A 13,625-nucleotide genomic window follows, 5' to 3' on the forward strand; every position below is an offset into this window, starting at 1 on the left:
GCTTCCCTATAGCAAAAGTGCAGTGCATAAGTATCTCTCGCATATGACCAGCAATAATATACAAATATATTTCGCATATAGTTACATTAGCTTAATTAATTTATATCTAAATTATGATTATTAGATTGGAATTCAATTCCAAGAATCCGAATGAGATCTAAGGTAAAAGGAAACAATCCATATGATCTGGTGCGTGATTTATCTTTATTTTGGTTGATCACAAAATTTTGAGAGCACAAGTCTACAAACTCAGCGAGTCGATAAGGTGGAATATGACCCATGACTTGCTGCACGCTTCACGCATTATTCGCACGCCATTCTTCTCGATAAGAAGAAACATGATTCCGCGGGGCCCACATCTTGTGGCTAAGAGTATTCAAAAAAGAAGAACAGGCCATCCGGTGCTGCAGAGGCCCGCGGCGTTCAGATATCCAAGTAAACGAAGTAAATGAAGGCCCCGCCGAGGTGTGTCTGTTTGGATGAATTTAGTGCTAAACTTTAGCATCTATTAGTACTCATACTTTATGCTAAAAATTTTAAATTTTAGCTAAAATTTAGTCCATTCCATGAGCATTTATATTTGAAGAAGTTAGTGATAAAATTTAGCACTTTTATATATTAGCACTTTGATCTAAATATTGGATAATCCCCACGTCATTCGAACAACATGAAAGAGGTCCGTAGCTTACAACGATGAGCACGAAAGTGGTGAGCACTTGTTCGTTCAAAAAAGTGGTGAGCACTCAGAGAGCAGCAAGAAACAGACCTTGTTTGCTGTCTCTTTCGCACGATGATCAGCGTGACGATTCTCTGCACAGCTGCGTGGATCACGCGTGATGTACGACGTGAGGCGGAGGCTAGGGGGCGCACGCTTGTGGCCCACATGTCAGTGACCGATGATTCGCGCCGTTCGTCAATCCCGATGCGACAAGGCAAAAGCCACGGAGTGGCGGACACAGATCTCGCGTCTGGTGTCGTCGCCCCCCGCGCGTGCTCCGCCACTGACCGAGCCACCAAATTCCTCCCCATTTCGAATCAGCCGAACCGGAGGAGATTCCCCGTCCACGCCTCGCCGAACCCTAGCCACGGCGATCTCGCATGGCCGCCCACCCGCGATCTCTCCACGCCCTGCTCGGCGGCGGCGCAGGTACGCGCGCCCACACGCACTCCCTTCTCTGTTCCGCAACGCCATCCTGTTGTTATCCACAGCGGAATTTTCCGCCGATCTCTGACTGCTCCTGACCCCCCCCCTCCGCGGGTCCCGCTCCAGTCGCCGACGTGCTGCTGTGGCGGCGGAGGAACGCCTCGGCGGCGGCCGTGGTGGGCGCCACGGCGGTCTGGTTCGTCTTCGAGCGCGCGGGCTACAGCCTCCCCTCGGTCCTGGCCAACGCCCTGCTCCTTCTCGTTGCCATCCTCTTCTTCTGGGCCAAGTCCGCGTCGCTGCTCAACAGGTGCGTTACTCGGTTAATCTGACCTGGGCTGCTTCGCCCCTGGAGCAAATATATCTGAGATCTGATATGGAATTTGCCTTAGTTGCTGCCGTGGTGATCTATGCCTCTATTTTTACAGAGTTAGAGGCCCCAGCTAATAGTTGTTTGCTTTAGGTTCTGATGGATTATTACAAATTTGGATAAATTCTCTGTAAATTTGGATGTGGTACATTACTTTCTTCGAGTAGGTCATTGCCAAAGTAGTGTATGGCTTAGTGATTTCAAGGATTTCAGTGTATGCTGAATTATTAAGACTTAGTCTGGAGCTAATCCTTAAGATCAGTTGAATTGTAACCAAGGTTTGACCAATGTTCTAAGTAGGCAGGGGATCTTTATTTATCCTTTATCACATTAGTAATCATGTGTCTCAATCAGTACATCATCTCTTCTCTGCAAAGGAACGACTTGGCTTTACTTCACAAGTAAGGTAACATAATCATGGTTATTCCGCTAGCATGTGGTATTTTTCTCCATAGCCTGTAGTTATGTTGTACTGTCCCTTATACAAAGAAAGCCTAGATGTTTCCGTCACTACTCTGTACTGGGGGTGTTCTATGCCTCTATTTTTGTCTTTTGATATTGGTCATGGTTCATATTCTGCTTCAGGAACTCATAACACTAAGTCATTGTGCATGGTCTGTTTAACTTGATTGAAGTTAATTACATTTTAAATTCTTAAGCAGCGTAATAATTTCCTTATTACCTGGAATCGACTTGTACTTTTTTGCAATGTCCCTAGTTGATATTTAGATTTCTGTGACTTCACGTGATGTGTTGGGATCAGCAATGTACAGTGTGTTTCCATTGTAATTGCGCTACAAATGTTGTCCATTCATAATGATACACTAAACAAGTTTTTTGGGTTCTCTGCAGGCCTCTTCCACCTCTTCCTAATCTAGAGGTTTCAGATGTGGTTGTTGAGAAAGCTGCCGATCGTGCTCTTGTATGGATCAATAGAGTGCTTGCTGTTGGCCAGGATATTGCCATCAAGAGAGATAGGAAAATTTTTATAAGGGTCTGTTTCTTTCTCTGAGATTCTCAGTTTCCCTCACACACACTCTCTATTTTGTGTCTGTACCTAATTATGTGTGCTCATCCTTTTTCCTGTTCTCCATGGTTCAAAAGGTGATATTGATACTGTGGGTGGTTTCGTATGTTGGAATGCTCTTCAACTTCCTTACGCTCATTTACATTGGTTAGTTCTGTGAATTGTTGCTTCATGTATGTTTGGATATACTGTTCTCTTATTATAGCACAATGTGCATACTAAGCTTGTTGTTTTGGATTTTTTTTCTAGGGGTAATGCTTTCTCTGTTGGTTCCACCACTGTATGAGAAGCACCAGGATCATGTTGATGAAAAGCTCGGTGTAGCACACAGTGTACTATCAAGGCACATAGATACCATCATTACCAGGGCAGGGCAAGCCAAGCAGAAGAAGACTGAGTAAAAGAAATGTTTTTGCTGTATTGTGGTGAGTTTTAACATTACTTGACGTGAAATATATTACTTGTTCGTGGTATGAAGCAAATTCAATCAAACAGCTTCCAAGTCATATGTCTCATAGTGTATTACTCATGCCGTTAACGTGATATTGCGGGTTGTCCTGAGCTAGATTAGTTTTTACATGATATATATGTGTTTATTTAATTGTTGAAGTAGCATATAGTGTTTGTTTATAGTTTGATTGTGAGAAATTTAAGGTTTCAAGTGTATGTGAAAATTCAAGAATCCGAAATTTTGAACCTATCAATGTTCCAGTGTAACATGTTATGAATAGTATCGCAACCACTTTGAACCTATCAATCCTGGTTCGCGAGTGACACCAAATTTTGAATAAGATGACTTATGTTCTAGAACTGACTGTACAAACTATTACATGAACAAAGTCTAATGAATTTCCAGAGCTCGTTGCTTCACCCAGAGTGTAAGTCAGGACCCAGCTCCTCCAAATTACTGCTATTTGGACTAAGGTTCAACAGCAACTGTTTTGCCCTATTTAGTTTCATTCTGATATACAACTTATGTTTTTTAACTTATTGTTATAATTGTGATGGTTGTTTTTTAATTGCTGGAGGTTAAGTCGTAAGTGTTCCTGATACTAATGATTAATTTTAATTCTGCTTCTCATATTAATGATTAATTTTGTCTTGTCAGGAACATCTCCGGTTGTCTAGTGGAGTTGACCGTGGGCCTTTCATCTTTGACTATCCATAGCTGTGATCCTCCACTAAAATTAATTTTCGATATGCTGATCTGAGGTTTTGATGCGCATTGTTTTCAAGCTGAGAAATGAGGTGGCTTGTGTATTTTTCTTTCTGAACATGAGGTTTACTATGGGCGCATATCGTACTCGCAATGATATTGGATATTGCAAACGCGTACATACAAGAATGTGGGCTGCTTGCGCAGTTAACCATACGATCTTGCTGTCACTGATTTTAATTTTAAACTCTCCCTGAGGAACTTTGCGGAGCTCACTTTATACCCAACTGCTGGTAGCTCATTTTCTGAAAGACCTAATAAGAACCCTTTTCTTTTTACAATGAAAAAATCTTTAGAAGTATAATTTGACCATCAAATTTATTGCAATATTTCATTAATTGCTACAAAATCGATATGGTATTAAAGGATTTGTAAAATATGTATTCTGTGGGGTTATAGCTCCTGGGAATGCAGTAAAAATGTAAAGTTGCATTCTCAAAATTCGACCGGGCAAAAGGGCTGGGCAAAGTAAAAAAAAAAAGGATGAGCGACAGAACTGAAAGCATATATATCCCTGGGGGCTGGGGTCCTAAAGCGTAGTTTACTTCTAAGTCTCAACTCAAAGCTAGTCATGCTGATTCAACCAAGCTTTAGTGTTAAAAAAACTCTGCAGAGGCAATGCAATTATAGGTACTAATGGGTTTGGCTTTTGCAAAAGGGCAATTCAAGTTTGGTAGCACTATGATACATCGATACCCATTCCCAACACTTTTTTTTTTTCTGTCGCTACACTATTTTTTAATGAAATTCATAGAGCTCGTGACAAATTGTTCAAGAAAACAAATCCTGGATAACACTTCTTTTGGTGAGCCAGGGCACATCACATCTCTTTGTTTGTGCTGCGGCTTGCTTCCCTTTACCCTACAGGCTACAGTAAGCATATCTTTGTGCTTTGGATTTGAAGGAGCTTTTTCAGTTTGCTGTTCAGCTAAAGCCTACAATGTGGGATGGTATCCTTCTTTCGCCAAAGCTGTCGATCGAATAAGCTTCGGTCAGGCAAAGCAAAGCAACAATAACACACCCCCTGAAATCCGTCATTAGGTAGTGTGCACTCTAATCTCTGTACCCAACACAGGTTCAGTAATCAGAGGCTGGTGCCCAAATTGGCATCTCTGATCGAGCTTGTCGCGGTAAACGCATTAGAGCAACGACGGGCAAGTTCGATTGTGGACGGCATTCTTTGCAGAAATGCAGGGCCACTTGTATGTGCAAGCCTGATGCTCGTTGCAACGCAGCGTAAGCATGCCGTGCCTCCGTATCTGGGTGTCGTCAGAGGCTCGAAGCATGATCAGAAGATGACGGTATTCCCGACTCTGCAAACACTATCTTTTCTTGAGCATAAACACTTTCGGTTTAGTGACTCCAATTATGTTATGGCCTTATGGGCAACGTGCAAGTGAGCACAACAAGATAATGCCTTGAGCCGCAGGAGTTTTCAAAGGAAAAGGCAGCACCTGCCCTTCTGTCGAGGAAAGCCGACACTCCCAGCGCCGTTCCGATCCTTCCGTCGTCTTCCCCACTGGGCACAGCCTCCGCAAAGAACTCATCAGCCCTACTGGAAATCCTTGACCAAAGCCGCACGAGTAGCTCGCTAGCCATTTGCGGTGGTGCACTCCGCACTGCCACGGCCGCTCTGCAGCTTCTCTGTTCTTCCTCCTCCGTCTTTCTCCTACCGCCGACGGGGACTTACTAACTGCCAACCCCACTACCCTGCTCATGCTCTGCGTGCGTGCCATCTCACCACTCCGCTCCATTCAATCCCCCGCCCGCCCCCACACACAGCTTCTCCTCCGATTCCCACCTCTTTCCGCTCCAAAAGCGGCCGCGCTTGTGCTCTCCACTTATGTCAGTGTGCCTGGCCCCTGCTGCGTCGACCCTCCCTCCATCGTAGCATAGCATGGACCCCATCTCGATCGGCATCTTCGTCTCCTCCTTATATCCCGGTGTCTTCACACCGTATCCGCCACCCTTCTCTGAAACAACAAACAACCCCACTGCTTCCAAGACACATGGCGGGGGCCGCGGTGCCCGTCCCGGTGTCGAGACATGCCGCGGTGGTAGTCGTGCTCGTGCTCGCCGCGGCGCACGGTGCTCTCTGCGGCTCGAGCCACGTCGAGCTCGCCGCCGGTGTCGTCGCGCGCGGCGGCAATGCGCCGTCCTTGCGGGCGCCCCGCGGGAACGTCACGGGCGCGGATGGTGCCCTGGCGCCGGCGCCGTCGGGGTCGCTGGCAGGGTGCGGGTGCGGGCCGAGGCCGGCGCCGTGGCAGTTCCTGAACCAGAAGCTGGAGGCGCTGTGGCCGGTGATCCAGGCGTTCAAGAAGACGATCACGTGCGACCCGCTGGGCGTGACGGCGACGTGGGAGGGCCCCGACCTCTGCAGCAGCTACTTCAACGGCACCAAGTACAAGGGCTTCTACTGCGACTTCCCGCCGAGCGCGAACACCACGCTCACCGTGGCGTCCATCGACTTCAACGGCTTCGGCCTGTGCGCGCCGTCGCTGGCCGGGTTCGTCGACCAGTTCCCGGATCTGGCCCTGTTCCACGCCAACTCCAACAACTTCTCCGGCGACGTCCCGGACCTCACCCACCTGCCCTTCTTCTACGAGCTCGACCTCTCCAACAACAACTTCTCCGGCCCGTTCCCGGATGCCGTGGTGCCCCTCGGCGGGCTCCTCTTCCTCGACCTCCGCTTCAACCGGTACGCCGGCGCGGTGCCGCCGCCGGTGTTCGCGCTCACCGTGGAGGCGCTGTTCCTCAACAACAACGGCTTCAACGGGCGCATCCCGGACAGCTTCGGGAGCACAGGCGCCAAGTACCTGGTCGTGGCCAACAACCAGTTCACCGGCCCGATCCCGCGGTCCATCTACAACACCTCGGCGACGCTGTCGGAGGTGCTGTTCCTCAACAACCGGCTGTCGGGGTGCCTCCCCTACGAGATCGGGCTGGTGGAGGGGCTGGCCGTGTTCGACGCCGGCGGCAACGAGATCGCCGGCCCCATCCCGCTGTCGTTCGGGTGCCTGCGCGACGTGGAGGAGCTGAACCTCGCCGGGAACCAACTGTACGGGCAGGTCCCCGACGTAGTGTGCCTGCTGGCCAAGACGGGGAAGCTCCGGAACCTGTCGCTGTCGGACAACTTCTTCCACTCGGTGGGGCACCACTGCATGGAGCTGGTGCGCAGCCGGGTCCTGGACGTGCGCCGCAACTGCATCCTGGGGTTCCCCGACCAGCGGCCGCCGCTCGAGTGCGCCGCCTTCTACGCCGACCCGTCCAAGCACTGCCCCTTCATCCCGCACATCCCCTGCGACCTGCCCGGCTACCACCATCCGCCTGCCAAGGCCGCGCTGCCGGCGGCGGCGGCGCATGGCCATGGCCATTCCCAACCCCAAGGCCAAGGTGGTGGGAACTGATGGGTTCGATTTGTCAGCACCGCTTTGCCGCTGTCATGATTAGATTGCGTCGTGCGTGCGCCGCGCAGGGGAGAAATAAGGCCACCGTTCTTCAGATGATAGTGGTGTCGTGTTGTGCTGTGGTGACACTCAAAAAGTCAAATAACTGCTGCCTACTAAAGTGCGTACCAATTAGCTCCGTCAATTCGTACAATTTGTGATCTAAGTGCCATCGTGATCTAATTTATGATCTAATTGTTCGCTTAATGGCCGCATTGGCTTCCCAAATCCCTCTGGGTGGGTGAAGATTTTGGTCCAATTTCCCTCTACTATGTACAGATCTGAGTTCCACCCAAACATAACCTAAACAGCAAAGTAGAATTCCCAAGATGAAGGGGACAGATACTTGAACCTTGAATTTGGATTGTAAAACACTCCATTAATGGCGCATAATATCCTTGAGGAATCAGAGTAGTACAAATGATAGCTAGCAGTTATTTACAGAGAATAGTGAATTCATGAAGATACAATGATGATCTATGAAAGCCACGTCTTCAAGCTGCGGGCTCCAGATCAACCCTGTCCGGCTTCGCTGAGCTCAGGCGGTGTTCAGCGTTGCGAGGGTGCGCTTCAAGGCCGGCACGCTCAGTGGGCTGTTCTTGCTCTGCTCAAGTCAAACAAAGAGAGAGTTCAGCATGTCAGTTACTGCTATGGTCAAACCCGTAATAAGCACAAGCAATACGCCAGAAGCCAATAACCTAAACAAGTAACTGCATGCCTGCTGTGTGGTCATAGAACTGTAACTTGCATAAGCTAATGAGGCTCAGGGCCAACCTAAACAAGGCAGTAGATTGTGAAGACACTAAAGAGAGGGAAGAGTAATTACCGCTGAGCAAGTCCGAGCCCTGATGTTGCACACAGGGTAGTTTGGTGGGCAGCAGCTGGTATGATCCTTGCAGCAGGTGGCACCTTGAATCGGGCAGCAACCCCAGACCAAGCACACGTTCCTGAAGCCAAAAGCGCAGCAGCAGGTGCTGCCTGCTGAGCAGGAGTAGTTCTCGTCACAGACATTCTCAGGGGCGACAGGGGGAGGCGGTGTTGGAGGGGTTGGAGATGGCTTGGGAGGGTTGGGTCCCTTCTTCGTGGGGTAAGATGCCATCATAGCAATTCCACACTTCCCGGAGGTGACTTTGATGTTGCGCTCCATGCGGATGTACCCAGCCTCACCCCACTTAGGACCCCATGAGTTGCGGACGATCCAGAAGTCCTTGCCGTTCTCGGTGCCATAACCGACCGCGACCACACCATGGTCAAGCTTTGTGGTGCACCTTCCGCTAAAGACACCCTGTAAGAATGATCAAAGGGAAAGTTAAGACAGACAAGCGAATTTGTTGGATTAACATAGGCTGCTTGATGCAGCAAGCGTGTTTACCGATTTGTAGAGCTGGAACTCGCGGCCACCAGCCTCAATAGCAACGCTGACTGGCTGGTGAGCAACCGCCTTCTGCAGTGATTTCTCATCATTTTTCGGCACATCTTCATAGCCATCAATGCTCACAACCTTTGCATTTTTCTGCAATGACCAATGTACCAATCTGAACATGAGTAACCAGCATCACCAGAAAGAGGGGAAGCATATGAAGGGGATTAGAAGATGTACCCTGTTTATGTCGCATTGGCCATCCACGGCTTTGTAAGGGTAGTCAGCTTCAGTGTCAATGCCTCCGTTCTTTATGATGAACTCAAAGGCGGAATCCATAAGGCCACCATTGCAACCACTGTTCCCTCCGTTGGTCGAGCACTCCACAAGTTCTTGCTCTGACAATGTGACCATCTCACCAGTAACAAGTTTGTTAATGCTTTCAACTGTGCTTACTGCAGAGAAAGCCCAGCAACTTCCTGCATGCCATCATTCAATAACAACAAATTACAAACAAAGGGTAATCTCTTCCCCAAGACTGCATGAGTTACAACAGTACTGACTTGTATAAGAGTTGCAACCCTAATTATACTCTTCAAGGATAATAAAGATAAACTGTGATTTGCAGTCAAATATCGTGTTTCCCCTTTTTTCTCTCCTTGTGGGGCAATTTTACAAGCAAACACAGTTATTTTGCTTCTTGCAAAAGAAAAACATCATACAAGGTTTCAACAGGCCAGAATCGGAGAAGAGCAAAGATCAAACTTTCCCACTATCGTCAAACAGAACAGGCTAGGTGTGATGCAACAGCTAATGAACGAGGAAATTTGGCTAACATTGGTTGATGGTTCAAGACACGATGGTCAACATATCCCAGCAGACTGGTAGACACAACCTAAAGGACCTTCCATTAAAGACCACAAAAAAAAAACTGATAGAGTTTAAACCAGAACAACAATTCGGAAGATAGCTGAACTGTAACCCCCCAAAATAGGGAAAGCACAGCCCGCAGGGCAAGTCCAAGAAACGATGGGGACAGTTCTGTCTGTCCAAATTCTATACAGCACGACTCATGGCCCTTGCTTCGTCCAGAAGCAAAGAATGAAGGGGAGAAAGGCACCTTCTGTACAGTTCATCTTACCCCGTTGAAAAAATTCTTAAGCACAAAGGTGGATCAGCTACTAAAATCTCAATCATCAGAATCTGAGCAACTAATATGTTGATTAAACCTCATAAATCCTAAGAGAAAAGATCCGACTTTACTTGAGTTTTTCAGACCAACTACCTAAAAATTCATCTTTTTCAACAAAAACAGTGTGCTTTACGAAAATAACTAAAGCATCAGTGAGATATGTGAGCAGCTTTGCAACGTTTAAAGGCCAACACCAAGTTCAGCACTTGCCCGATTAATATAGATCCTAGGAGATCAAGATGCAATTGGCGTGCACAGATCCGAAGTTACCGTCCACAAACTAAGGAATCGCATCTACTTGATAACAGCGAGATCGATCAAACAACATAAGCCGAAGAAGGATGATTGAGAATTTCTCACCGCATTGCCCCTGGTTCTTGACGGGAGCAACGGCCCCCTTGTTCCTCCAGTCGACGGTCTCCGGCAGCGCCTCGACGCCGTCGTGGCGGTACCTCTCCGCGGCCACGCGGTCGGTCCGGGCGGGGAGCCTGGCGCCGAGGTAGGCGGCGCGGAACTCTTCGTTGGTCAGATCGGCGAACTGGTTCATGCCGAGGCTGTACCCGTGCTCGCCGGCGCGGGCGTTGTGCGCGTCGACGAAGCGGAGGTTGTCCCAGAAGACGCGGAAGCGGCGGTCGTGCTCGCCGAGCGCGTTGTAGGCCCGGCCGTGCTCGGCGAGCCAGAGGTCGTACATCGCCCGCGCCTCGGCCTCCGTCCGCTCCAGCCCCCGCGCGCCGTGCTCGTCGTTGTAGGAGATGATGGACATGTCGGGCGCCGCGGAGGCGGCGACGGCGAAGAGCAGGAGGAAGGCCGCGGCGGCGGCGGCGGGCAGGCCCCGAGCCATGGCGGCGGACGTGACGGACGAGACGAGACGAGCGTCTCTTTCTAGCCTGTCCCCCTCGCTTTCTTGTTCCTCTCCTTTGGGTTTGGTTTTGGGGTGTGGAGTTGGGGGGTGGACTCGGGCCGGATTTATAGGCACGGGGCGGAGAGTTTGGGTCGGTTTGCTTGGCCTATGGATTAAAGTCGTCGCTTTGGTTTGCTTATCGTGATGATACTCCTATTTTGTTTGCATTAAACTAATCGCGAGGGCTGTATCACATCAGAGTTCTAATAATCTTTTTTTGGGAAGATATTTCTCGAGGACTGTATCAATGAAGTCCTAATCTTTTTTGTTATTAGAGTCCTGATCAAAGGACGGAAGCAGCGTGGATGCCTTCTCCGGGCTTAAAGAACTCTGTCACGGGATTGATCGGATAAGACCTCTACACCGTCTGGACGATGCCCTGTCATCGTTAACATGGCTGTTAGATTAAAAAAATATATACTATATGGGACCCAGAGAATTGTAGGCAGTACAGGTGTTAGTTTTTTTATTGTTGTTATTACACAAGTTTATTAGTACAGGTTTACAACTACGGCAAGATCCACGCTTGTGAGTACTACTTACAGCTTGGATGGAGACTAAAATAACCTGCACGAGGTTGATTCAGATGGGAACTCTCACCGTCAACCATCGTTAACATGGGCTGTTAGGTAGGTAATGGACATCTACGAGATTCTGTCAACTACATACAGCATTGTGCTAGCCTTGTAGAGGGTAGTATCCATCTCTGGTTCTACTCACCCATGGTCGTCTCCAAGGGAGCTGACGGAGAGCTACTACCAATCTACCATTCCGGCCCGACGAGCCGCAAGGCCGACCGGTGGCGTGTCGCCATGCGCGCACGCCAGCCTCCTTCCGGGAAACGAACGGAGCGGAGCTCCGGCTGGGAGACGCGTCAACCATCGGCAACTGCCGCAGCGGGCACCCGGTTCGGTTCGTTCCGTTCCGTGCCGGCATGCAGGCCATGATGGCGTCGTCATGTCACGGCCCCGGCGCGGCGCCTCTACCCAACCAACCAAGGACGGAGGGACGATTCCATACCCGGGAAGAAACAAACACAGGGCTGCGCCCGGCGCCACGCGGCTGGTCCGCCCCGCCCGCGCCCCGGTGACGCACGCGCATCACGCCGCGCACGGGCGCGCCCGCCCATGTTCTCGGCCGAGAGCGAGCGCGCTGCCGTCCAACTTGGTGGGCGGCGGGCGAGCCTGCCACCCACCCAGCCGATCGCCTCGGGAACCGGCCGGGTCGAGCGGTGTGCGCGAACATGGACGGGAACATGGGGGCGGTCGTCGATTACCCCCTGCATGCGGGGGCAGCCCGGCCGTGGAACGTGCGGCGGCGTTCATCTGACTCGCCGGCGCACAAGGGGTCACGTGCCAATCTAGCCAGTGGCCGAAGGCCCGGCGGCCGGCAGGGGGAGAGGATGACCTCCGTCGCCGTGGGAGCGGCGGGCGCTGTTGCCGCCCACCGGCGGCCGCGGGAGGGTGCCTAGTGCGCCAAGCCGCCAACCACCGTCCGCCGGCCTACGGGACCGGCGATTTCGGCGGCTCGCGAGTTCCAATCTAGCGGCGCGCGGTATCGTCTCTGCCTTTGCTTGCCCCTGGCGTCCCTTCCGGGCACCCGTTTCTTACGCGCGGCGCGCCCATCCCTACCGGGTAGGCTGCCAGACAAGAAGCCACGCCATTTGCCGAGGCAATGGGAGTCAGCATGGCCGGGAAATATTTTCTTCTGACGGAAGCAATGGAATCTGGAGGTCGACGGCGGACTGCCCTATTCGTCCAGGCCATGGACCAATAGTTGAATCTGCAGCAGCAGGAACGTCCGTCCACTAGCGATATACTAGGATGCTTTTCCGGCGAGGGCGAGAGCTAGAAGCCAAGCCAATTCACTGCCATTTCGAGCCCCCATGTCTCTCCGCCGACCATGTCCTGTGTGCTACAGTAACTTATGGTGGTAGGGGAAGGCCGCAGAGAAGCCTCCCGTACCAGCGCTGGGGCTCAAACCCGGATTATTGGCTTGGGAGCTGCACTCGAATTCACAAGTCTATTCTTCTAAATAATTGTTCTTGTATAAAGAAGCATTAATGTTTATATTATACGAGTACAATATGCTGAAAAGCAAGTATATACATCGCCGGAGACTTGCGTCACACTGGGCACGACAAGTGCTCCTTCCCCTACGCAATGTATAATCCCTATAATCAATGAGGTCATCAAGCCATGATAAAGCCACTTCAAAAGATATTGTCCAAGTCGTCACCTCGCTGTTGCTTTTGGGAGCGCCCAAAGGCTCCGCTCAAACAAACTAGGCGTTTGACTTTCTGACAAGGTACTGGGAATCACGACGTTCTGCACCCTGTAACATTTCCTTCGAGCCCTTTGGCAGGTGGCAGGTTCAAGGAGCGGCTCCAAAACCGGTTTTAGAATAAATTTTACCAAAAATTTAGGGCATGTTTGGTAGCACTCCACTTCACAAAAAATTGCTTCACTCCACCAACTCTACAAAATTACCATCCGAATATGTATAGCTCCACCAACTCCAGCTCAAAAAAAAAAGTAGAGTTGAGGGCCAGATCCACGTTTTTTGTGGAGTACCTCAAGAGGTGCTCCAAAAATATTAGTTTCGTATCAACTCATGAAGTTGCGAGATAATTATCCACCATACCACTGGTTACAACGTAACGGTTCGATCCATCTCCTGCCCCTCCCCTCCCGCCGCCCCCTGCCCCCCCAGCTCGCGCCGCCGCCACCCCCTGCTCTCCCCCTGCGCCGCCACCCCCTGCTCCCCCCTGTTTCCCTTTATCAAACTCAGTGGATGTCATGATCTTTCTATTCTATAGAACTAGAACAGATTGAGAGATTTCCCATAGCATGGAGATGAAATGTTTAATGCATTATTGACAAAATCATGTCAAATTCAAATGGCACTTGTTCTTCCAATAATCCCAAACATGTACGGCAATGAAAATATTGATTTTGTACCATAATTATTGC

General features: G+C 50.2%; 3 protein-coding genes across 3 annotated transcripts; 2 read left to right on the top strand and 1 right to left on the bottom strand.

The window, feature by feature from the left end:
- Nucleotides 1–945: 945 nt before the first annotated feature.
- LOC112901631 (reticulon-like protein B11) lies at nucleotides 946–3,924 on the top strand. The gene is made up of 6 exons (XM_025970581.1): nucleotides 946–1,147; nucleotides 1,271–1,451; nucleotides 2,364–2,505; nucleotides 2,616–2,685; nucleotides 2,788–2,963; nucleotides 3,647–3,924. Exons 1-5 carry the CDS (start codon nucleotides 1,099–1,101, stop codon nucleotides 2,937–2,939), a joined length of 594 nt encoding a protein of 197 aa, XP_025826366.1. The 5' UTR covers nucleotides 946–1,098; the 3' UTR covers nucleotides 2,940–2,963; nucleotides 3,647–3,924.
- Nucleotides 3,925–5,716: 1,792 nt separating this feature from the next.
- On the top strand, nucleotides 5,717–7,255 carry LOC112901623 (uncharacterized protein At4g06744-like). The gene has a single exon (XM_025970573.1). The coding sequence runs from the start codon at nucleotides 5,764–5,766 to the stop codon at nucleotides 7,159–7,161; it is 1,398 nt and encodes a 465-aa protein (XP_025826358.1). The 5' UTR covers nucleotides 5,717–5,763; the 3' UTR covers nucleotides 7,162–7,255.
- Nucleotides 7,256–7,543: 288 nt separating this feature from the next.
- LOC112901624 (oryzain beta chain-like) lies at nucleotides 7,544–10,649 on the bottom strand. Its single transcript, XM_025970574.1, has 5 exons — nucleotides 10,113–10,649; nucleotides 8,801–9,039; nucleotides 8,573–8,713; nucleotides 8,027–8,485; nucleotides 7,544–7,804 (listed from the first exon to the last, which is right to left on the bottom strand). Exons 1-5 carry the CDS (start codon nucleotides 10,591–10,593, stop codon nucleotides 7,739–7,741), a joined length of 1,386 nt encoding a protein of 461 aa, XP_025826359.1. The 5' UTR covers nucleotides 10,594–10,649; the 3' UTR covers nucleotides 7,544–7,738.
- Nucleotides 10,650–13,625: the final 2,976 nt, after the last annotated feature.

The sequence above is a fragment of the Panicum hallii genome, chromosome 7 (assembly GCF_002211085.1).
Source record: "Panicum hallii strain FIL2 chromosome 7, PHallii_v3.1, whole genome shotgun sequence".
In the NCBI taxonomy this organism is placed as follows: Eukaryota; Viridiplantae; Streptophyta; class Magnoliopsida; order Poales; family Poaceae; genus Panicum; species Panicum hallii.

Bases quoted from the DNA above. Each gene is read 5' to 3' on its own strand.
- LOC112901631 (XM_025970581.1), top strand. From the start codon at position 1,099: ATGGCCGCCCACCCGCGATCTCTCCACGCCCTGCTCGGCGGCGGCGCA. The intron at 1,452-2,363 runs GTGCGTTACTCG...GGTTCTCTGCAG, and splicing joins TCCGCGTCGCTGCTCAACAG to GCCTCTTCCACCTCTTCCTA. The intron at 2,506-2,615 runs GTCTGTTTCTTT...ATGGTTCAAAAG, and splicing joins ATAGGAAAATTTTTATAAGG to GTGATATTGATACTGTGGGT.
- LOC112901623 (XM_025970573.1), top strand. From the start codon at position 5,764: ATGGCGGGGGCCGCGGTGCCCGTCCCGGTGTCGAGACATGCCGCGGTG.
- LOC112901624 (XM_025970574.1), bottom strand. From the start codon at position 10,593: ATGGCTCGGGGCCTGCCCGCCGCCGCCGCCGCGGCCTTCCTCCTGCTC. The intron at 8,714-8,800 runs GTACATCTTCTA...TGGTCATTGCAG, and splicing joins GCCAATGCGACATAAACAGG to AAAAATGCAAAGGTTGTGAG. The intron at 8,486-8,572 runs GTAAACACGCTT...TCATTCTTACAG, and splicing joins AGTTCCAGCTCTACAAATCG to GGTGTCTTTAGCGGAAGGTG.